The sequence below is a fragment of the Anneissia japonica genome, unplaced genomic scaffold (assembly GCF_011630105.1).
Source record: "Anneissia japonica isolate Jap-2015-1 unplaced genomic scaffold, ASM1163010v1 scaffold2030_len652032_cov178, whole genome shotgun sequence".
Lineage (NCBI taxonomy): Eukaryota > Metazoa > Echinodermata > Crinoidea > Comatulida > Comatulidae > Anneissia > Anneissia japonica.
The window spans coordinates 382,095-408,820 of NW_022705472.1; the positions used below are offsets into that span (position 1 = coordinate 382,095).

Sequence of the window (26,726 nt, forward strand, 5' to 3'; positions counted from 1 at the left end):
AGTGTAAGGTCAGACTCAAGAAGTGGCATAGGGTTATATGGTGAAGCAGCTTAACATTACCAACACTTCCCACGTTTTTGGAGATTTTACATGATTTGGAATATGTTCTTGAATGACTCCTACCTACACAAAAGAGTATGTGATACTATACTCATTAGCATATAGCTCCACACACATAGGCCTATCATGAAATCACCCACCTGGGATCAACGATCCACTTAAGAGGTGCAGGTGCCGTAAATATCAATCAGTGATAGATCAAAGTAGGGACTTGTTGAAATCTTAACAAATGAGGTACTTTTACCACACTTTTAAATCACCTACACTCCATTTTTTCATAAAATATTTTGCCAATTTTGAAAATTGCTGAAACAAAACTTGCTTTTATAACTTCAATACACCTCAACCTTCTACCTTGATACTGTGAACAGGTGTCTAAAGGTAAATTATGTAATTTGAAATAAAGATATCCTTATAGTCTCATAAAATCTGACCTGATTATCAAAGGAAAGAACTAGAGAAAGTTGACAGCATAGAAGCAGACACCATTTCAACTTGATCTAATAAAGGGATGATTAGGAAGCATAGAGAGGTGTTTGTTTTCCTTTATATCTTATATTAGAGACCAGATTTGTTAAAACTGAGTTAGAAATTCAAACAGTCATTGCTCATGATAAATTTAAATGTGTATCTGTCATTGAAAATGACCTGAAATCATGGCAAAAGATTTGGTGAACTATGGTTTTAAGAAACTAATATTGCTTAACCATTTCTTGCAGTCTTGATAAAAGATACTTTTTGTATTTTTGTATATGTATGCCTAGAAAGGACATTAAGAAAGACAAGATGATGAGATCATTTATCTATTTTATTCATTACTTGATTCCTTATACGTATATACCATACTTGATAGTATTCCTAAAAATAGTTATCGTATTTATTAAGATAAACGGCCCACTTTGAATGTTACATTTCATAGTTTATGAAATTTTCAAATAGCTTTTGGGAATCTTGATTGTAAAATATGATGAAATAGTAAAAATAGGTCTAATAATTTCAATCCATTTACAGGCAAACTGAATATTCATGTTTTAATGTGAAAGTACACAATTGTTTTTATATAATTTGTTTTTTAAAGATCAATACAAATATTATGTTAGGTTTTATGTCTGCCAGGTAGTTACCTAAAAGCGACCTTAGTGAACAAATATTAAATCAATATTTAATAATGGTTACTGACTTAACTTAATTTTCTGTGGTCATTTCCTTTTTGAAGCCTCTCACGAAAGGTGCCAATGTTCTGTCTAAACTACCTGGTTTATTTGTTTTTAAGACTCAGTTCATTCCCAGTAGATTTTCAAGAGTACTCAGTCTGTAAGTTTTCTTTCAAATATATTTGGAGAAGTTTAATCACAAATATTTACATATGATAGACTAGACCTCAAAGGGAATATTTATTTACAAATCATAGGTTGTTCTGTGAAACATTTCTCCAGAGAATTTGACTTTGACAAGTTTTGATAAATTTTAGGCTGCTCACTTGATTACTGGTAGAACCAAACTTTCTGGACAACTGTTTTTGGACCGAAGTCGCAAAAAGTCCAATAAAAATAGTCAGATGATCAGTGTATTAGGACTTTAGGCATACTTCCTTACTTTACAGTAAATTTCTGACAATTACATATAATGGTTTATGGCCAATACACTTGAGAATCTGTATATAAATCATATTGGAATGAACATGTTTAAAGAAATATAGCAATTCCAAATTTTCAAAAGGTAATTTTTTTCTTCATTGCGAGCAAAACACAAATCTCTTAATTATTTTCACTATTTTTATGGTTTAAGTTAGGTTAAGTGATTAAGAATCTCATTTCCTTTAGGCTCTAGCTTGTAAATGATTTTTTTTATCAATTTCTGGAAACTTTGCTACTTTTCTAGTGACAGTCTAAAAAGTTTAAAGTCTGAACAAAATGTGGTGAAGTAGGGGATATCCTGTCCCCTGTTCAGTAGTTACTACTTAACACTTTATATTAAGATGTAGACCTATTTTCATCACTTGTAATCTTTGGAACAGGATAACAGTATCTTTTCCCTACAGATATCCAGTGCAAAAAATAGAGTTCAACTGGCTATCTAAGTCTTTAGTTTTGTTTTTCAAACTGGTCACGAAATAAGACTTATGACAACTAAAACTCTTAACACTTCTGAGAAATTTCTTCAGTATATAGCATTTTGACCATAGTCGAGTGGCAAAAAAGTGTGAAAAGTTTTAAACCAAATCGACCAGAAAATGCATCAACCTGGCGAAGAGAGAATAACAGTGGTAGAGATTTAACAACAAATCAAATGAAATAATATCAACAGAAGTGAGTCATTTCATGGATCATTAAGTAGAAAACATCAACTGAGGAATAAGCAGTCTGTATACAGAATGATTGGAAACGGCATATGAAAATGATAGAAATTGTTTGTGGAAGCTTGGATTTAGGACAGCGTGAAACAATGATGGACAGAGATCCAGACTTTACGGTTGTTTCGATGATTCATTATTTAGTTTCATAATTAGTGTGAATAAGATCCGTCAGGTGGAAAGAAATTCCTGAATTTTATTGACATTGAATTTCAGGACTCTTTGTGACTTTTCCATGAATATTTGTTTTTTGAATTTAATATCAATTAAGTTCACATTTGACAATTAATTCTCAACACTGTTTTGTTTTTGTGCACTGGTAAATACTGTTTACCTATTTAGTTTTCTATTATTATGAGAGGATGAAATAAAATTGCCCTAAAAAATAGATTCCCTGGTTATTATCATGAAGTTCAGTTTAGTAATTCGATTTACATTATGGGAAATGGAAAAACTTGTGAAGGTTGAATCAGAAGGTTTAGATGGTTCAAACTGGTGTTAACTCACAACTGTTGTTTCCTTAATAAAAGACAACTGAATAAATTAGATCCAATCAGATATAGAAATCTAATTTACACCATTGGTGGGAAAACATTTGAACATAAGGGTTACATTTGTTGCTATTGAAATATAGAAGATGATACATTGAAACAGGAAAGAATGAGAAAAAAGAAGGCACTAAGATAACAGCTGATAGGTCTAGTCCTACTTGACAAATGATTTAACTCGTAAGGAATCTTGAAATAAGTACACAGCAACAAAGAAAAGCTTGCCATCAAAAGAAAAATCTAACTGTCAATTAATAGCTTAAACCAATAGGAATTGTTCTACAAGTATGATTATATTTGCTTAGTGCTTTAGACTTGATATTAAGTCAACAGCATACTTCCTCACCCTCAGTCCATGGCAGTTCGTGTCTTTCTAGTCGTGCTCTGTTCTATCACAGTGCCTGGTTCATGCTGTTTCCTCGGGGATAGCTTAAGGACTGGTGGTTGTCAGACCCTGGTGTGTATCGACAAACAAAGCTTGATATATGTCTATCATTTTGATGAACAGGGTCAAAGAATCCTCTCAATGGAATATACTAAAATTGAAGAAATAGATAGTGCTCAGACATTTTTTTTTTCCAATTTACCTTTAGATTTGATGAATTATTACTTCTGTATTTTCATACTTGTGGTTTGTTTTATGGGAAATTTAATTGAAATATAATTTTAGACTATTCACAAGGGAAATCATGTAAAAAGTTATTCGGGACTTGAATCCCCTGACAATAAATAGGTGCAATATAATTCAGTAATAAGATAATTGAAAAAGAAAGGATACATACTTCCAAAGTCAAACTAATACATTTTGCAATAAGTGAAATATATTTCATTTTAACTTTTAATTACTTTTTGGTATCAAAAAGCAATTTGGACCATATTGGAAATCCTGTTTAAAAAAAAAAAAAAAAAAAGCTATTGGACACCTATCATCCCTGTATTAACTGTCTTAATCCGAAACCACTCATCCATAACAATCCCCTTATTTCCATCAATTAACCCTATCCATCAAACCATCAAAAACACTGATAGACTGCCAGACTTCCCTGGGCCAAATTACCTTCAGCATACAACTACTGTTGTCAAACCAATCTAGCATGTGAGTGATATACGATATACAACCCCTGAAATATGCTATAGCCCAAGAATGGAAAACTTCAAATGATAGGCCTATTGTTTCACACCCTACAAAATCCGGATATCACTAAAATCTTAATCCTAGGCACTCTAAATTGACAGATATGATTAATGATTCTGTCAACAAGTTCAACATTGACCTCCTCATCACCTTCTTTACATAGAGAGTGCATGACACATTTCGTGTGATATCTACCTATATCAGATTATATCTTATATCAATCTCATAAACACCCTGGTATTTTGAATCACTGAATTATATCAATGCTTATGGAAGAATTCCATTATATTGCAGCTGGTAATACAGCGCATTGGTGCTTGAACCTACTTCTACTCACGGGTGGATACGACCGTAGGTAAACTGTATTAAATCGCTAATATTCAGATATTAGTATTATTATTATTATTACATTACTAAAGTGTGTGTGAAAAAAATGAGAGAATCAAATAGTAGATCATGCTTTGCTTAGAACATAATTATGTTATGATATTATAACTAAAGAATGTTAATAAACATAATGATATATTTATAGATGTAATCACTATATGATAGAAACCAATATTTACTGATTATAATCTAAGTAGAGTAACAATAGTATACAGATAAAAGCACCCTTTTAATGAATGACTCACTTTGAAGTAACTACTGTATCTGAGACTAAACCTTGGCTATTATGCTTAATCATGGGGTTATAATGGGTACTCCATGCACATTCCTTGGGGGTACAAGTAAAGGTCATAATTAATCAGGTATGATAAGGCTAAAGTGGGCTAATGACCTCGGACAATGTTTGCATCATTGTATCATCAACTTGGTAAGAAAACCACTTTAGTAAAAGAATTTCCATAAGACAATTTATTGATAATAAATATTTTTGATGTAATTTTTAAACAGATGGTCACAAATTTAATTTAAAAAAATGCATTAAGCCTAAAATTCTAAAAGGAAGAAATAAAAGTATTACAAAGAGTTAAAGGGAGAAAAAAGTTTATGAATGTGATAAGAAGGATATAAGAAATGGATTGGGCAGTCATATAAAGAAGAATGGAAAGGATTAAAGGGTGGAAAAGATTATTGATGTTACACAGCCTGAAACGAAAGGAAACACATGGAAAATGAAAAGGAGAGCAGAAAATAGATCAAGGTGGAGGAACTACGGAGCGATTGCAACCATGACCGGGCTGAAACGCCAGAACGCTAATAATTATGTAAACCTGAATGACAACTTTGTGGGATTAGAACAAAGATAATATAGAATTTTATGTAGGTCTGTATATTATTACATATATATCTTGCTTATATGACATGTTTAATATAATTAGTGTAACCTATGACTTCCTTCTTGATAGTGTTAGGCAATGCCCATAGGAAACTAAATGATTAAATTAACATTAACATACCGTAATTCATGAATATTCATATTTCATATTTTGAAATTACTACTTGATTGATGGCAGCTGCGAAGGTTTGGGACAGCCTACTTCATCACAGTTACACGTCAGCTGAGATGCTTTCAAAATATATTATTATGATGTCTTTTACTTTTTAGTATGGGAAAATATCGGTTCAAATTTTGTGATATCAGGATATTTTCTCAACACTAAAGCCGTCGGACGGCACAATTCTATGGAGAACTCGACGCTATGACAAGCACAACGGATCCTTTTTACTGATGATCCATTCAGACTACCACCGACAATCAGCAGATGGCATTGTGTCATCTAGCACTCGTTGTACGATGCAGTAAGTGCCCGGCAAAGAAAATTCTAATCTCGTAATGAAACTTAGCATCATATTACTTCATATAGGTCCCTTTAATGTATGTCAGCTGACATCTACAAAAAGGTAAATGGTCATCCTCTATAATGTTTTAAAAATAAATAAATACATAATAGGCCTATATATATATTAATAAAATAAATAATACTGTCACAAAACTGTACATCAGTATTAAATATATTACGTACATATTTTTTTTGCAAATTCCTGCATGTTATGGTAATTCTAAAGATACCGGTACTTGCTTCAAGTACATATTTGTTCCAAGCATTATGGTTTCCGTAGTTACAACACCACTACAAGCAATACCTACTAAAAAAATTTGTCCTTAATGTTAGGCATAAATCATGCAAAAGCATATACTGATATTCAGTAAAATTTTGTCAAATTAATGTAAAGAAATAATGATAGGCTATATTCAAAGGTACAAATTTGAATAACATTTAAAAAGGTTATAGCTGCAAAGAACTGCTTATAAAAAACTTGCTGTAAAGCTCTCTTTCAAATTATAAATTTCTATTAATAGGTAACCTATCCGTTGGCTATTTAGGTAGAAGGATGTATCAAATTGCATAAACAGGAAAAATGTATGAAAAGTTACCATGCTCACTACAAGCCATATAAACACTTAAAAGAGAGCAATGAATTTCAAAAGGAACAGGCCTAGGCCTTCCAGGGGTTTACCATCTAAGAATAGGGGTTGCAGATTTGTGAAACCAAGTGACTTATTACTACATCATAAGATTAACAAAAGGAGAACTCTACAAGGAAATAAACCCCAAGCAAAAAATAACAACTTGAGGTGAACACCAATTATGAGACCATGGGAATAAAGAAGAAGGTGTTAATGGTCGGCATGTTTATTGTCACTTTGAATCAGGCGGTTTCAAACAGAAATCTTGGTAGGTATCATTGTGTTGTTAGGATCAATCAGGCTAACAAAATGCGGACACTTGAACCTACTATAGTTAGTGATGGCCGTAGAATATATATATACAGTATATTACAAGAAGAGCAAAGCCAGAGAGTGTGGAAGACAGAAGCCGGCCCGAACCCCAACTAAATTTTTGAAAACTGAAAAATAATTCAAGGATAAATCTAGAGGTGCCATATATATAATATTGGATATTTTTCAAATTGTTATTATTAAATCGTGTGAAGTGTGACATTGGTCACAGTTGGATTCTGATGAAATAAAATAAAAATAAAAAATACAATATTTAGTCACTCATATTACTGAGTGACTAAATCTATTAATAAAATGTCCAGTAGTTTTTGCAAGTATTGAATGAGAATGATTGGAAAGTACTATTAGCCGGCTGATGTAACCCAGATCCAATACTTAATACCGCAATGTAAATACGAAAGCTAGACACTGGTCTGCACGTGCTTACTGCACATGTACACAGCGGAATCAAAATATGACATCAACTTTACTTCCCGCCTGATAAACCTTCTTCTTTCAAAAGAATGAAATGCCCAGGAAATGGTCAAAGTAGTTATTGGCAGGGCTGAACCTATCCTACGATAAACTCAAGCTTGTTCCTTATGTCGCTGTTAATTTCACAAAGTAAAATATGATTTACGTATAGTAATCCCCTCTTGTTCGAGATACACTTTCTTGTAATTGTTTCATTTAGTGTACAGTGAATGTTCTACCTATGTAAATGTCATAAACATGATTTCCTCTGAATGATTTCTCAGTAGGCCTACATAGGCTAGGTACATATACTAAATTTTAATAAAAACATGACTTTTTTACTCATTTTTTGCACATTCAGCTCTCCCTGTGCACTGGCTGGCTGCAATCAACAGCAATTATGTGTATGTTATACTAACCGCACTGTTAATATACTTCATGATTAATTTCCTTTCCTTATCATTGATTTGTTTCTGTCTTTCATAATGCTGCAAAAAATTAGTCACATGACCTACAAATTTGGTCACCTGACCTATATGAATAATGGTCACATGACAAGAAAAAGCTCTCTAAATTTCCTTTTATAATATTGAAAAATACATAAAAATAAGAGGCATAAAAATAATGACAATCTTTAACATTTTGGAAGTCAATTGCTATATGGTAAGCAGAATTGCTTGTTTTCAAAATATTTCATCAACAGTGGCAGATTCAAGGGACCACCATAAATTTTTCAAAATTATAAGATATAAGTGGAGAAAAAAAAATATATTAAAATTTGTCCATTTTGGCCATCTAGAGGTGCTATAATCCTACTTTTTGCTAAGCCCCAACCGTGGTGGGGTTGAGGTGGATGGACAATCTATCCCTCCCTAGGCCCCATCTATTTCAAATTCCTGGATCCACCATTGATTTTAAAAAAGAATGTGTTGAATATATTTGAATTCTATTGCAAGTTTCTTATGAGCCTCTTGTCAACTCAATTGGTTCTGAAGTACATGGGACTTGATCTGTTGACCTTTTAAGTCTAAAATAATAAGTTCTTAATTGGTACACTTCACTTTGGTGAAATTGTCAATCCTCATCACTATCCTGAAGATCACTGGTCTGTACCATTGTAATATGATATTGCTAAGTGTGATTGTAAATATATTTCTAATAGGAGTGAAAATAAGCCAATTAAATGGACCAATAAATAAATAAACATATTAATTGAATCATCCATGAATTAGGGTGGGTTTCTTCGGTGTGAAACACACAAAAGCAAACCCGTAGCCAGAGGGGTTCGAAAGACCCCTCCCCCCTTTTCCAGAAATGCCTTTTCAAATTATTATTATTATTAAAAAAAGTACCATTTGCATGGAAGTTGTTAAAATTAATTCCAATAATTTGAAAATTTGGCATTTTTATTGCTAATTCCGGATATCTGAGGTGTTATAGGCTTATCTTTAAAATTTACCCCAGCCATGGTGGGTCTGAGGTGGGTAAGGACTCAAAAAGGCCTTTTGAGAAAAATTAGAATCCCCCTTTACAAATCCTGCCAACAGTTCAGTGGGATACCTCTGGTGGTGAATTGGGCATTTCAGTGTTTAACAATCCCCTTCACTTTTCCGTAGAGTGTGTACTATTGTGTTTTTCAACATGCACATGGGCCAAATTATTGCACACGGGACCAGTGGTCAAAACGTCTCTTCCAAAAGACAGCACACCATTGAATCTTGCATTTCAGCCAGGCAGATACTTTACAAAAGGGTTTTAAAACAATACTGCAATAACATTGTTTTTATATCATATTAATTATACACTTAAGTATCTATGCATTTTATAAAGAGAATGTGTGCAAGAAATTTTATTCAAAACTACTAGAAACTGAATTTCTTATATCTTTTCTTAAAAAAACATATGCTATATTTATTCAACACAGGCTAAAACCTCATTAGATATTAGACAGATAAATAAGGATGGTTATTTCAAAGTAATCTTTTTTTCTATTTGCGGTGTATTTATAATTGGTACAGTCAAAAGTAATTTTCAACTGTCACTTAAAAACTAAATTTACTTTGAGGAATCGTGGGAAATACGCATCAAAATGTATTCGGTATGCTTTCTGCTACTGTCAGATATTCTAGGCAGACAGCTGAAGTTATAGGGCTTAGCTCGGTTGTAACATTTTAGAAACGGGGAAAGGCAACGCTGCCATTCCACAGCCTGTAAGATCACCATGAGTCATGGAGAAATCCATCGCGCATGGTTTCTATATTTCAACAGTGCTCCCTGAAGAGCGAGTTTAATCCGTATGGAATTGTAAACCACTTCTATTAAATTCATTTCAAAATACTAAATCTATCAGGAAATTATTGTAGAAAGTTCTAGGATTTCTCCTCATTTCATGAGTAGACACCAACAGGAAAGTTACATGATTAAGAAAATGCGTTAATGTCAGCGTTCCTTCCCGTGGTTAATTTGAACGTATAAGATTAAGCGTAATTTACCTGTGGGAGTCTCACGTCGACAAATTAAATTGAATTACCTTTCTGATATTCTGTGATTATAATTTTAGTTTGTAATGTAAAAGGTAAGACCAGTCAAAACTTCACCAGTCTAAGGATTAATTCTATTACACTTGAAGCTTGCTGAACCCCTAAGCTGTTGTACTTTTTAACATAAGCCATGTTAACATATGTTTCTACATTGACTAATAATAACAGGCTATCATTTTGAAGAACAGATAACATATTTTCAACCCCCATGACATATTCTGCACTGGCCTACTAAAGGTTTATTAACATCTTTAAACTTTGTTATATTTGAAAGATAATTCCACAACATTCCATGTCTAAATTTTGTAGGTTCTACCCGTTGATGTGGTCGCATTTAGTAGAAGAATGTACCAGGAGAGGGCCTATCAGAGGCTCCATTAATTTCCTTTAATTATTATTTTTGAAGTTCGGATTTGTATGTGCAGCTGCCACATCAATGAAAGCATTTCATGTAGGCCTATTTGTTATTTTTCAGTCAAGCATTAACAAAGACTATAGGGGTGGTCAAAATATTCGCTGGAATAAATCCTAGTGTTTCAAACGTTAAAGTTGTACGTACCCAACTTTATTATAAGAGTATGCATACTTCTCCGTGGACGTTGAATTGCCTTTTTTTTTTCATTCTTGGTCAGATTCCACTTTTACAATGTTTAATGTAATTTAACTGTTCCCTGGTTTAATAGATAGGCCTAGCAATAATTATTCATGGATTGTTTGGCTTCTTTTTAGGTTTTCCAATCTGCCTCCTATTAAAATACAGATAAGAGTAAAAAGTTTAACAAAAAGAGATTCTATAGGTACATTATTATTATAAAACCTGTTACTATCTAAATTATGTAGAGCTAAAATTAATATTTGAATTAATATCATATGAAAATACTATAATTTTGGATCCAAATTTCCTATGGGAATAAACCAGTTTTAATGATTTTACTGGTCAACTTCGCTTTAGCATACGGCAATGTTCTTGTATGCGGTACGCGAACATCGATGCGAACTTCCATCTTATGATGATGCTCGATTCTGAACGCAATTGATTACTTGTCTTCTTAAGGGAATTTTATTTTAATTGAGGCCATTATTGAATGAATTAATGTGACGTTGTAATACAGGTGATATTACTGAGAAACCAACCCAAGGTAGAGCTAAACTCTCCCGGCCTGTACACCAAATGATGAGTAACGGCCAATGGGGAGGCACAAAAACTGCCTCATCACTGCTGTCAAAAATCACATCACGGAACAATGACACAAAAAAGGTCATACTAAAGACAAAAAAGTGGATAAAATTAATCATGTGTGAACCAGTGCTTTCAGGATGCCCAATCAACACCTGTGTAATAATAAGAAATAATCGGTAACAGCGATTGCTAGATAAATCGCTTGTAAAATATTTAAATGGAAGGAAGAGACTTCGTCGTGTATGTGACATACTGGTAATGAGAAAGATGATTCTCAAAATGTGCTATTATTTATCGGCTGACACAGCATAATGACTTGTTGTATTCTTGCCTAACTGTCATATTCACTTTATCACTCGCTTTGAACTTTCCGTGTCTGTGCCGTACGGAGCATGCTACTCCATGCTATTGTCCCAGGTTACTCCATTTAATCCCCAACAAAGCTTTCAAATGACACCATTATTTCACTAAAAGTTTTTTTGACAATAATTAAAAATTTTATTTTTAAAAATTCCTATGATATGGTAACCTTTTCATAAACAACCTGATACCTGATTTTATATTGCCTAAAGAATTACATAAATAAATTTAAAAACTAAATACCATAAACAAATAGAAAAAAATTAATTTTTAGAAAATTAATATTTTCTAAAAGTGCTAAAAGAAGTAAAGTCAAGTAATTTTGCCCCCAAGGCACAGGAAAGGGGTACCGGTAAGAAGGCAACACTATTTTTGGTTTTACCCATCCAGTATTATCTGCCGTCAAGCTGGTAAAAATTTGGCATGTTAACGACTGCTATCATTTACCCCTTCCTATCTATTATTCACCCCTCTCACTTTTATAATTATAGACATGTTTCCAATAATGCAGCCAATCATGTATCCAATGTTTTCCACCCACATACACAAGAGACACAGGTTCGCTTTAAGGATGTAGTTAGGACACAAATCAAAACCACATGGTTTTTTTAGATTTCATATGAAGAACAAAAAAGGACTAATCACGGCTCTTATTACTTGTAATCACAGTGAGGTTGCAGATCTTAATTTTGGAATCAGTAACACTGACAAAAATGAAACCAAATACTAAATTTTGGAGTAGTCATTACATTTCAAATTTTTGTTCCATAATCAATTCCCTAATTTCTCTTATACTTTATTCAAATAACGTCATCTATATACTAGGTTCCTACTTTTATGCTTCAACCCATCAAAAGCCTGTTCAGTAACTAACCAACTATGGTTGACGTATGAAAGCATAAAGTATTAAAGTTAAGTGTTTATTGTAAGGGCTACTTTGTTAAAAAATTTTTGTGAAAAGTTCTTGACTTTTCACTGAAAAATATATTCAGTTAAATGGTTAGATTCAAAGAAAATGTAGAAGTAATAAATTATTCATAAAAAATCGGAAAAACACCAACAAAAAAGGAGAATAAATTTGGTCTTAACCGTTTAACCGTTAGTATGAGTCAGAATTACAAACTTTCTCAAGCAACGATGTTTCTTTTACACAATTGTTGCGTAAAGACAACAAACATAGTGCCTGTCACGTGCCAAGTCTAGGTGGAACTCTCTTGTGTGTATTTACTGATCTATTGTCGCGTCAACTAGGACAGACCGAATGTTGTCGTAGTTAAAAATACATTGAAAACATAATGAAACTCGTTTTACCCTGTATGTATCATACTCCTCACTCAGCAGGAAATTGATCCAACGGCAAACTTTCAACTCAAAGATTTCAAAGCTAAGGAGCGGCACTACAAAGTAATTTGACGTCGCACAAATGTTTTCACTGATTCTGCTTGCTTAGTCCCATAATATAATCTGTGCAAACGTACACCTAATGGTACAAAGAAGAATGATACTGCACTAAAATTACTGTCTGTTATATTCTTTCTCAATTCCTTTAAAAGTACTTAAGATATGTAGAACTTATCACACCATATCTTACAAGGTCATTGAAAGATATTAAATATTGATTATCTAATTGACTGACTGAAAAAAATTATTATAAACATTTTTTTTTATTAATGTTTATGAAAGAAAAATTAATATTAAATTGTTTAGAACTGGCAGAGCGTTCTTGGGGAACGATACCACAACAAAAACAGTAACCATGTCAATGACCAACGTATCAGATATCATCCGCTGTCCACATATTGACGACAATGTTGTATGAATTAAAAAAGCGTTGTTTTCTCGCAACCTCACACCTGGGAAAAATGTTCTGTTGACCGCCCCTATTCTTGGTTAAATGCTTCCAGAACCGTGGTGCATCTGAACCCATTATTTCACAACTGTTCCTAAACAGTAACAGGGCTAATGTACAACGTTACGATTTACTGCTGTGTATTAAATTAAGATAGTACCGGTGAATCGTGTGTGTTTTCCTGCAGACTTGCCGAAAAACAAACTAAAAATATCAACAATAGGTGGTTAGACTGCCCTCAAAAATGTTAAATTTAATTTTTTTTTGTTAAATACATATTTCATTGGTCAGTAAGTGCATAGAGTATAAGATATAGGCCTACATTATTTATTAAATACACTGTTACTGCTTGACCCAAATATAAACCAAAAGTTTTAGGTGCTTAAAGGACTCATAAAATATAGGGCACCTCCTTAACATAATCCGTAAAGATTTATAGTGGAGAAAATATAGCAAATGTTATTCAGGTGGAAAAAGATGTTAACCTCAGTATCTAGATTTAATATAGTACCTTCAAGAGAAAGTGATTTTATGGAATTCTTGTATTAATTTCAGAATCTTAAATGTACAGCATGTATCATAGCGATTCCTTAAATGTATCACCATGTATTTAAAAAATTTTTTTTTATTGGATTCCACATACTTTATAAGTGGCATTAAAGTATGCGAAGAGCACTTGATCGACAATGATGAATACAAACTCCTTAAGTCGCTGCGATAAGCTGAGTAAACAAATGCGCCTGCAAACCCCTTCAACTGAAGAGTCAAATTATAAAATTATAAGGGGGTGTTTTGGGAATGATTGATTGAAAGGGACAGATACAAGAGGGTGCACTTGAATTTCCGCAAACTTACAACAATGATCCCTTTTAAATCTTATCCAAATTATGGCCAAGTTGATGTTACCAACTGGTACTCACCAAAAGATAAACAATTGATAAAGATGCCATCTGTTTTCTTGGATTTTCACACCTGCAGCTGTGTATACTTAATTAACAGGTAGCCACTAGTATCTCTCCTCATTAATAGGTTATGAATACTGTACTTCTCCTTCAAATTAATGTGTGGGTAGAATCTGAGATACTTCTATAATATTTCCTACCAAAACTTGAACTAAAACATTATTAAGATCGCCAATTGTGATCAAAACATCAGGTTAAATGCCGATGTTATTTTGGTCCAATATAGGCCTATATGAAAGCTTAACATCATTAAAACATTATTGTTTTTAAATCTAATTTCATTCAAAATTATTAACATTCAGATAGATTAATAATACATAACAATAGATATTATAGTGATGATTATATTACGATAATAAAATAGTCTTGCAACAGTGGTTTTAAGAGTACTAAAAAGGGGTTTTATATAAAACTTGTATTTTACTATCATTATTTTTTAAGTGTAATTGTAATGCCCAGCCTGGATATTTCCAATGAAAATGTATTATGATATATGATTTCTAATGTATTATGGCTTCCAATTTATCTATATGGTTCCCCAATTTGACATTGGTTGTTGAAGAACAACTACCAATTCTGATAAAAACAAATTAGCGTGATATAGTTAATATTGATACATTATAAGGAATATGAAAATATTGTATTCCGCCTTGATCTGTATAAATTTTGAAGTGAGTATTTAGAGCAAACTAGATGAAAACCGATGGATTACTATGAAATTGATCAATTAATGTCCTTGACTGTTAGAAAATTGATGACTTTCATATCCCCACTTCCAATATAATGACTTCCTTTCAATTTAATTGACAAAAAACCTTCAAAATAATAATAATCAGCTTTTTAACATATATTTGGAAAGTATTAACATCATTATGATGAACTTTAAATGTTGCTATTAGAAGCAACAACATTTCAGTATTTAGAGGGTGGTGTCCTGCTCTAATAATGCTTGTACTTTTGTAAGTCAATCATTTCGTATTCGCAATAGACCTTTCCGGAGCGTCAATCAAACTTAACAACTGCTAATCAGAACAGCACTAGGAATACGCGCGCGTCACACAAACACACGTGTTGTCCCACAAATGCACATTTGTGGGACATTTGTTGGATATTGTTGCTAAGGGACCCTAGCAACAATATCCAAGGGGCGGGGCTTAGCGGAAAGGTTCAACAGGGAGCTTTCGATTGCACGACAACGGTAGGACGTAGAACATAATGACGTCACTAAAAAACATCTGTGCATGCGAGAACGTTAAGGTCACCTCGTCAAGTAGATTCTGGAACGCAATTTGGCCAAATCTACGTTTGCAGAGAACATAGGATGCCAGGTAGGACGGTCACGCATGAGTGATTCCGTTCTAGCGTCACGTCGTCGCACAAATCGAAAGCTCCCTATTATATGAATACAGATTACCGTAACTCGAGGATACACATACAAATAGCACATTTAACAAGATTAGCTTTAGGCAACATAGGTTTTAGCAAAACTTATTTTATGCCCAAGTACTTGTTATAATGACGATATAAATTATAAAATATGAAATCTTTCAACCTAATGAAAGATGAAAATCAAATAACTAAAGTAATCAAGGTTATTGGTGAAAGTCAATTTCATTTATATTGTCAATGTATTGGCATTATAATAACTATTCCTTGTAAAGGGACCACAAAGTAATCTCGTATGAATAAAGAATATAATAACTATCAATGATATATTAGGGTTATAAAAAATGATGTTTCTCTTAGGCCTACTCCATGCTCTATCTATATAGGCCTGTAGGCATATCTTAAATTGAGATATGTCACACATTTTAAATACGGTACTTCACAACAAGAACACATGGTTGAACGCTAACATAAAAAGTTCAAGTCAAGTGAACAAATTCTGTTTTCTCTAAGCTGCTGGGAACTTGAATATAGCATTCAAGGCTTTGAACTAGTTTCTTTTCTATACTGTAAACTCAGTGTTGTGGAAAACTTAATCAGGTTGATTGAGCTGAATAGTGTCAAGTAATTCATATGGAAAATGTAACAAGATGTACAAGCTACCTGCTAGTAGATGATTGTGAGGTATACCAATCAATCAGTCAATCATTCAATCACTCAGTCAATCAATCAATACTTACAGAAACTGTAGTAGCATTGAACATATTTATATGATACAAAAAATGTATCATATAAATTATTTCATATGATGTATAAACCAGTAGGTTTTACGTTGCTTTATTGTATTTGATTGTGATGTATACCAATCAATCAATCAATCAATCAACCAACACTTACAGAAACTATAGTAGCATTGACAAGATGTATATGATATGAAAAAGTATGCATTGACAAGATGTATATGATATGAAAAAGTACATCATACAATCTGAATGATTTCATATGATGTACAAAAAAGCATTCTTTAAATTTGTTATTTTTTTATTAAAATCGAGTAAATAATTTTCACATTTTTTGTTGTGAGACCATTTTTTTAAAACTTTGTTTTTAACAAGTATAGTTTATGTTGCTTTATTGTATTTGGTGTTGATGTTCTATAGAGTATAAAAATATGTATTTTTGGAATGGGGGAAACACCAGTTTTACTGTGATATTCCTACAGGAAAGCACAGAAGAATGTGAGATTATTTCTAGCATACCACACTGCATGTTGATAGATAGAGTTCCTACACGTTTCAGCAACACGTCCATACACCACTCACCAGATATTATATATATTGTGACGCACGTTTTAGAGTAAATGGCACAATAGTGACTTTAGTTTCTGTCTATGAATTGGTTTATGCTTTTTGCCTTTTTGCATGTCGCAGGTCTTTTGTTGCACAGACAATGCTTTCGGCAAAACGAAAGTATCTCAGCCAACAATTAGCACCTCAGTCTAGGAAGTTGGGGATTTCTCTCAGGTAGAAAATATGAAATTAACATGGTCCCCAGAGGCTGCTAATAGAATAAAAATCACACTGGACAGTGAAGGAACATAATTCGATTCCTGTTGCATACTGTTAGACCTAGGAAACTTTCAACACCTCCTGGTTAATGTATAAGTAAAATGAGTTTTGAGGATAAGGACTTTAAATGGTAGTAATATTTTCACCGCAGCATTAGCGAGTTGACTGCTCTTTAATCCAGCCGTTGACCCACATATCTTTTCTCGGTTTCATTCAACACAATTTGTTGCAAATCTCTATGGATTCGCCGCACTATTTATGTCCATTTTAACATGATCATTTATGCATTTCTGCGTTTTACTTTAAAAACGTACTGCACAAAATTCATTGACATTTAACCTATAAAATAACCGGAATTATGGAATGTTTCCAAATTGGGAGGTGTTATCACCGTGGAAATTCATGTTTTCATTTACATACTTAATATGTTTCTTTTAGACTGGATTTTTAAATTTGAAACTCATCTGTGAGGCCAACAATGTGACTCATCATATTTTATTTTGAGAGTGCTTCGTTGTATTTTCAACTTGTTTTATTTTTTATTTTTAACGTGTTAGAATGTCGTTTGATTATTTTCATCGTGCGTTTGTTTTCTTTATTGTTAACTTGTATTTTTTTATGTAATACTGTAGCTTGCAACTGTAACCTCCACGCAAGGAAATGTCGTTTCAACATGGAACTTTACAAGCTTTCTGGACGTAAAAGTGGAGGGGTGTGTTTAAATTGTCGGCACAACACAGCCGGACGTTACTGCCACTATTGTAAGGAAGGATACTATCGCGATATAACACAAGAAATAACGCATAGAAAAGCATGCACAGGTAAGCTCGCCATGGTTGGTTTTTTGATGTTTCTGGAAAAGGTAACTAACAAACTAATAAATAAATTGCATCTACTAATTTGAATGATGAACCTGGAATGAAAAAGGAATGTCTCACGTACGATTGAACAAATTTAGAACCTGATGCATGCACCAACTAACTCATTTACGCAAGTTTCGGTTTCAACTTCAAGCTGCATTATACGCTGTTACAAAAACCTGGCGATATTGTACGCACTGTGTTTAATTATAATGTACTGGTTATCGTTCTTAAAGTAGCATAAAAAAATAGCTCTGTCATAATGGAGAATTGCTATGTCACACTTGATCATAGCCTCGTAGATCCATACAGTACGCGCCATCTGTCGTGGCAAATTTCCACCACAATTGCTGAGGCGGAAGTCCCATGATGCTCGGTCAAGGTACATTGTTCTGTCCCACCTTTACCGTTGGAGGATAATTTGAACATCCCCACGGGAAAATGGAGCTGTCCCTAACAATTAACCATTACAATGCAAATTTGACACATCAATATTTGATTGGCCAGAAGTTTGTTCTTCGCTTTAAATTTCGCAAAGAATTATTTTAAGGAAGCAAAAACAGGAAGCAAGAAATTAGTGCCACAAAGGAAACATGCTTTCGGATCCCAAAGGCTTAGCCCTGTTAATATCGTGTGAGTTGAGCTTTTAGAGTACCTTGCGAAACATGGCAGCGATTGTTGTGCACCATGAAAACATATGTAGCAATGAATGATATGCTAATGAGGTAAAACACTCATAACAAATCTGACACTGCAAATTAATACAGTTGATATTAATGAAAATACTAATAATGACCATTATAATAAAAAAAATAACAAAATGATAATATACATATTGTTAATAATATATTATTCTACAAATTCATGTTATATAACATTCAATTCAATACCAAACCAAAACATTGTATTAATTTCTAGCATCTATATAGCAATTTCCTCACATAAACATCTCTAAACACTTATTATCATTGCTCTGGCCATTTGGAACAATAACAATCAAAATTTAAGTGCAAATCACCTTTGTTCCTTGGAGAGTATTCCTTAACATGCATACAAATTCACCATAAACCAATACATTCAACATACAATATTCACATAATTTCAGATAGAAATTTACAATAAATGATAGGGGGAGACAAACAGTGAAAAGTGCATTTGCCTAGGGACATAATTGAATAGTCAGTCTATGAATATTTTATTACTTAATTCATTTTTCAAGATTCAATAAAAATCACAGCCGATACATTAATTTAATTTACAATTAATTTAATTTAAAAGATAATAAAAACCAAACTTTCAATTTTAAAAAATGTAAAAAATTGCTGTTAGATATTACACCACTATTTTTATTGCAATATTTTAAACTTTAAAATCTGCTTCATTTAATTCATCAATTTAATTTTTTTTCCCCTTTTCCATTTCAATCTGTTTTTAATTTCCACTTCTCACAATTACTCACAATGGAGTTCTTTTTTATAAATTTTGTAATATATGTTCATCTTTGGTATTTGCACGGAGAAATTTCAGGATGCTAACAAATTCTACAACTTCCTGATAAGCCCATCCAGAGAGTTTTAAATTTCCGCACCACGCTTTAGAGCTGATAGGGGTTAACACTCACACAAGACAAATGCACGGTCTCACCAGATATCTCTTTGCATACCGTAAATGCTCGAATAGAGCGCCGCAGCGCTTATAAAATTTCGAAGCCTTCACTGAACCGCTTATTCGAGAGCGGCGCTTATAACAAAACATATTGGCTTGGCGCTTTCCATGCTCTTTCCCATGTTACCTATCTCACGTAATCCAGTACTTCAGCAGGCCACGTCATCGTAAATGAACATTTATAAAGAAATGCTTTTGTCTTCATTGTGTTATTTTTTCATTTTAACTCTGTATTCCTCGTATTTAAAACCCTGTTTCTCAAAGTGATTCATTACACATAGGGCAATAATATACTCTTGTTTAAGTGCCGCGATGCTTATTTCAGAGTGACGCTTCGCGAAAAGAATCAGGTTTGGTGCTGCGCTTATTTAAGAGCAGCGGTTATTCGAGAATTTACGGTAGGCCTCATAAAGCAACATCTTTGAACCAAAAGAAAACCATAGCTGTTATATCTGACATTACTAAAATAAAAAAATAATACTGGTAATAATAATAAAATTAATAATAATAAAAAATAACTATAATAGTGAAATATATAGCTCCATATAACTAAAGGGTGCAAGCCACTATGGAAGAATAAAAAAAAACCAGTTGGAACAGATTGGTTTTAAAAGCGGTCGGAATGAAAATATGCTGACAAATTTAACGACTATCGATAACCAACTACAAATGTGAAACATTTGTTTATGTTATATATATATCAATATATGGATGTGTAAATGTAATGGTATTGGTTTTTGGTTTGTTTCCTTCTGTACCCAACATTTGCTTGGTGTATGATGCATTTTGTAGCCTGTGTATGGTGTTGTTCTGTATGTTATATTAATGTCTGTGTACAAAAGTTGGTTACAGTTTCAATATTACGTTTTGTATTGATGTATCATTCTTTTGGTGGAGGTTTTAATTGGTTTTTATTCCTCTTGTTTTTAACCATCTGTATTTGGTACTATCTGGTTGGGTGTTTCTGGGCATTTTTCTATATAGACTTATATAATCATTATATTATAGATTATCTCATTATATGTTTCCATAAATGTGTTAGTTCAGACTAACTTTTTACTTTTGGTGGATGAGTCCCTTTGATTTTCATATACATTATACTGCACAGGTCTCTGCCAAAAATATTATTATTATAATGTTATATTATTGTTGTTAATTGCATTAAGAGGTAAAGAAATTTAGCTTTTATCATCATTATCGTTACTTCAAACATATATTCTTCATATGTTACTGAACCAGTTTGAATGATAGTGATGGTATTGAAGATGAAGATAATGATGATGAACAAATAAATACAGTAAATAGATGACACAATGTTTGAGTATCATCTAGTTGTGATTGGTGTCTACAGATAAAATCAAAATAAAGAGGCCTCGTCCCTCAAATAGACTGTTCTAGGCCTACATTTAGGCTGATGAAATATAAAAACCGTAATTAAATTGAAATATGTAAAATCAGTGAAAGTAATATCATGACTTCTAAGAAGTCAAGATTGCTTGCATGAAACGATGTTAGATATCACAGTAACGATCTTGTGTGTGGCATTCACGTCCTAATAAACTGAGCTGTCTCCTACACAGTCTATTAGGGATGGAATTAAACGGTTTCATAATTCGCTGTGATGGCGAATACGAGCCAGTGTAACCAACTGTGATATCACTGATACCCTGTGTGGGGCAATTGGATTCCAGCGTGGGTCGAGACTTCTTGGTTTATCTCTTAGAGTTCTAGAACCTTGTCTAACCTAATTTCTTAAGAGGATGTAAATATCTTTTTATTTAGTACATAATAACATTTTAATCGATTTTGACCTCTTCCACATGTTTTTAATTATGGTACACTTCAAACTCTTCATCGATTATTATGCCTATCTATTCACTTATATAAAATAAAAATGAAATTTAATTTAGTGTAGAGTAAGTATCTACTAAACTGGAATGATTGTAAATACAATTATGAATATTTTAAATAAAATAAAACAAAAGTGACTAAATAGAGAAAATATTACTCAATATTTCATCAAGTAATGTTTCCTCACCTTCTCTATTTGGAGTCACTTTTGTTTTACTTTATTTGAACATAGTCAGTACACCTTTTGGTTTTTATTAATATTTTGTTTAAACAATTTAAATATTTTTTCATTGCATTTTCAATTTCTATAAAGAAATTTTCTAATTTGTGATAATCAGTCAAAATACTGTACATCAAATTTGACATCAGTTTGATCACCATAAATGTATATATTATGGTAGATAAATTAATATAACCATGGAGGAAAGAAACATGATCCTCCATGGTATGACCATAACTTGGTCTGTTTATCTGTAGTGAGATACATTCAGCACTTCAAGCCATTCTATATTCTAAGTTACGAATACAAGTAGCAAAGAGTAATAAGGGAGTACGGTGAAATTCCCAAGCACCATCCTGCCCTCTTAGAAATCCTTCCAAAATTTAGAAATAAATGAATACTCAAGGTTTGCTAAAATGGAGTGGATTTTTTAATAGGTACGGTAGTTGTGGAGATATCTCTCCTGTAGTTTTAGGTGAGTGTTCTTAGGAAGGATGAAAATGAACTAAATCTGTTTTTAATTATCACGACAAAAGCTTTCCTTCATAATTGGCTTACTCATGTCGCTTCTTCTAAATAGTCATTGTTGATCAAAACCCCTAAGCAGGTATAAGATTTACAGATGCCAAAAAATAGAAGGAAATGTCCAAATCAGCCCCAGACGAAGAAGCTCTGACCAGGTGAGGCAATTGTTAATTGGCCGCAGGGGTGAAAAAGGTTACTGTCCAGTCAACAACATATATACGTTAAAACAAAAGACCAGCATTAATGGTCGGATGAGGTTAATACGCCACCAGTCAGAATTAATTTACGTCACCTTCGATATGAACTTTTGCTGAGTAATGAAAATTCTACATTTATCAGTAAAATTAGCTGCTTATAGGTTGATATTTACAGAGCTTATGTATAATGATATATATATTTTTTCCCCAAGGAGCTTGAAATACTTTTACAATGTTTAAAATAAAGCTTTAATTGAATAATTTGATACCATATTCATGGATTTTTGACAAGTAGGTACCATTTTACCAGTCAAAATTTATAGGGTAAGTGTCTGTTACTTAGCCATGAACTAGCCTGAAGTTTAACAAAATTCCAAACATACAACACCAATTTTCAATTGTCCTTGTACTTGGTGCACAACATTTTTTTGGCCTTATCAATATCTTAATGTTACACTAATTAGCAAACGATATCAAAATAACCACAGAACTTGATTTTAGACTTTACAATATGAAAATATTGATTGTTTTTGTATACTTGTGGGTTTCTTTACATTCCTATTAGTGTTAAGTGAATTGAGAAAAGTTAATGGGCATACAAGTAACTGGAGCTGACAGGTAAAATCACACTCATGCCTAATGAAGCTCGCACAACCTTTCTTTAAGAGAATCAAAGATCCTTAGGCATTTTTACTGGACCACAATTATAATGTTATTTATCACCTGATTATAACAGAAGCAATTTAAAAAACCTAGTCAAAATCAACATAACCCTAAGGTAATTGTGAGACCTTTTGAACTTTAGGGTCACTGTAGTTTCTCAGTGCAAGAAAGGGGAGGCAATAGTGAGTTAGTTAATTTCAGAATTACAAGATGGTGCAAGTAAAGACAGCCGATCATTATCACATGTCATCTATCCAACATGTAACAAATGCTCATCCCTATCGTTTACTAGTATGTGACCTAGGTAGGAAAAAAAAACTGCTGCATCACTTTAGAGATGATGTCACACGTTTTAAACATAGACGTGTTACATCTGGTCTATCTCAGGAGATAGAGTGCAAGGCTCGAATAACTACGAATAGAAAAACACTATAAATTCAGTTTTCCTGAGAACTTTGCTGCAACGATTTGCCAGATTTCAACTAAAATTGTTTGGCTCATTTCAGTCGACTTTGATCGTGGCATTAAACATTGTTGAAAATGAATTCATGAAAGTCTTAGCTCCAGATATTTTAATTCAATTTCTTAAATCAATAATACTTGCCAATATTGAGATTTTAAAGGTTGTAATATTTATGAATTCATATTTGAAAATTAGGCAAATGGTTATTGCAAATTTATAGGGCCTACTGAATGGCAATGTTGAGTACGGTAAAAAATAAAATGCTATTAATAATTTTTCTATGTATATCAGAAGAGAGTAAGGAACAATCTACAGTAGAGCTATAGGCCAAATAAATTTGTGTCAAACAAAATCAAATTATAAGTGAAAAATAGCCTTGTCTAGATAGTCATAACCACACAAAGCATGAAATCCCAAACTAAGCTAGATTACCATAGCGAACTACAGCAACTTTAAATAAATGACTTAATGACTTAAATTAATTATCTCATACTGTGTTTATTGCACCATAATTAAAAAGCTGTTAATGTAGATAATACTCTTGGTTTTACTAGGTGTTAAAACATACCCACAGGGATCAATTAACCAATTACTTAGCAAAGATGTGTTATGAAACCAAGGTAATAAGGGAAACTGTTGATGCAATGGTAAATTATAGTGATCTATGGTATTTACCTGCATTAAAACTACTAATAATAAAAAAGTGTCATTTTCTCCAATATAGCACTTACGTAAAACATCACCCCAAATCTATGTCACTGCTGCAGGAATTTAACATTTAACTTCAGGTAGGTGTAGGAAATGCAAGAATGTTGGCCTGTATGTTTTTAGGGTAGGTTCTCTTGGTTATGTCTCCTATTTTTTATTATGGTTGACACCCTTTTTGGGGCTAAGGTTTAGCTTTGGTCAGAAGATCATCCACAGGTGATGGTTTGAATCTTCGTCAATAAAAAAATTAGTGATTTTTGGCCCTGAATCTATTTGGATTGTTAATGCCTTGACCAGGGACATCCTTTGCCCGCTCATGGCTTCCATAAAAATCTCTGTTGTTCTTTCACAAAATTACCTAAAGATCCGTCCAACTAATTGGAAAAACATGACGTGTTCAGCCATCAGAGAAATCTAAAAATTATTTTCACACTTGCTGGACAAGTTTGGGAAGTTGTGAACAACATAACTTAATGTAATAATATACAATATAAACTTTTGGAAACAAGATGGCTTGACACATCGTCCAAAAACACAATTAACACATACACTGAATCTGGTAAATATAATTGGTAATTTAGTTGTAGAATCAATATTTTTTACTGACGAGTCATCATAAAAAATAGAAAGAGATTAGTATAACCACTATTTTTTGAAACATGACTTGTGGCAATAGATTTGCAAATCTGTGAAGGAAACTTTACTGTATTGCAAAAGTTGATTACTAAAACATTATAAAAGATATAACAATGAATCTTAAATAAAAAGAGTTAGGCTACCTTTCTTTATAAACTATTCAAAAATTTTCAAATACTGTAATGACACTTTATATTTATAGGCCTATAATACAGACATTGTTTAGACATAGACATCTCTTTATTCATCAAATTGGAAATTACACTGTTCTTTTTGTTTAATTATGGTTGAAGTATAATAATCCCATTAGTATTTAAAAAGATATTCAATGAAAACTGAAAATTTTAATTGGAAGTTAATAAAATACTGAGAAATCAATTTTTTAATGAAATATTTTATTATTTTCAGATTTCATCACAGAGAGTATAAATATTAAGGTTTTTTTCAATAAAATTATACCGTATTAAACTTTCAATATTTACAAATCATCAGGTTCATTGGATTACTAGGATAAGTAAGCTAATGGGAATTAGCACAATATTGATATTATTTTTACCTACTTCGTCTTTTACTTGTCCGTGTCTGAGTACTGATAATGTTTAACGTTGGACAGCAAATTAACAAAAGATACTTGAAAAGGAGCAGACAAAATATACCCTCATAAATGACAGCGACAAAAAAACAAGCTTGGTGTTTCCGTAATCGTCAAATTTCTAGTGGCTACAAAACAGCAAATTTGAGTTTTATTCCTGCGAAATATTACGCTGTAAATGTGTCCATAAAGATAGTGTCAATATCTGTGAAAAAGCGTGAAGTTGCAAAATGTAAAAACAACATTATAATGAAACAAATTCATGTTCAGGGTTTTAGTGGCAGTTCGGCAGTTTTTGTTAAATAGGCAGGTTTACATTTTGTCTTGTTATCATTAATGTTAATGAAGTTTTATTGTTATCGATTATTAGGAAGGATGGTCATTCTTTTACCAAGGTGATGCTAAGTTGTTTAAATTACAGTAAATCTTCTTGCAGCATAAAAGACTGGGAATTGATCTTTTGTCAGTAACCATGAGTTGGCGGTTCTAAAAAGCGTTTAAACTTAAGAGACTACACAGATCAACAAATAGATTAAACAGATCCAAGGACTTAGCAAATTGCTTAAGACATAGGCCTACTCAGTATTTTTACTGGAAGGTGTCATCTTTAGACAATTATTAAATCAAATAGGTTAACAAGTCAACTCTAAATGCTCCTTAGATGAACAACCTTCGTTAGTAATTCCTGTAGCATAGGCATCCTCACCTTCTTCTCTTCATATGGTAGCAGGTGAACAGCCCACCTAAATATCACTCTGGGTGGTAGGTCATATAATATCACCAAGATATTAACTTAATAAAAAAAATCACAATTGATAAAATCTGTCTCCAATTGATGAAATGAATCCATACTAAAGTACCATGTTTAAAATATTTCTTTGCTGAGTCACAAATAACAATATTGTATCCTAATAATCTTCATTTATTTTATACAATTTAGTTCTACTGAAAATGGTACAAAACAGAAGTGACGAGTCTGTGAATTTCCTCTCAATAAACTTTTCTATTACAGCATTAAGAAAGTAATGGTGTGAAGCACTGTTCCAAAAGTCAAAAAAAATTAATTGATTGATTGACTTTCAGGTCTTTAAAGGATAGATATATAAAGAATAATGCATCTTAAAAATTCATATTTTTTTAAAAAGTTGGACTTATTTATTTTTTCGTTCGGACAAACACCATAGGCAGTACATAGAGATGGGTATA

At 32.5% G+C, this 26,726-nt stretch overlaps 1 protein-coding gene across 2 annotated transcripts in view; it reads left to right on the forward strand.

Annotated features, from left to right (window-relative positions):
• Nucleotides 1-6,640: 6,640 nt before the first annotated feature.
• Nucleotides 6,641-26,726, forward strand: part of LOC117105518 (netrin-1-like) — a 41,465-nt gene continuing 21,379 nt past the window's right edge. Inside the window, exons 1-2 of one of the 2 annotated variants that reach the window (XM_033246681.1) lie at nucleotides 6,641-6,777; nucleotides 17,773-17,961. In XM_033246681.1, coding sequence (XP_033102572.1) covers nucleotides 6,699-6,777; nucleotides 17,773-17,961 — 268 coding nt within the window. In that variant the 5' untranslated portion in view covers nucleotides 6,641-6,698. The remainder of the gene's footprint in view (nucleotides 6,778-17,772; nucleotides 17,962-26,726) is intronic. The other variant, XM_033246682.1, reaches the window with a different exon arrangement.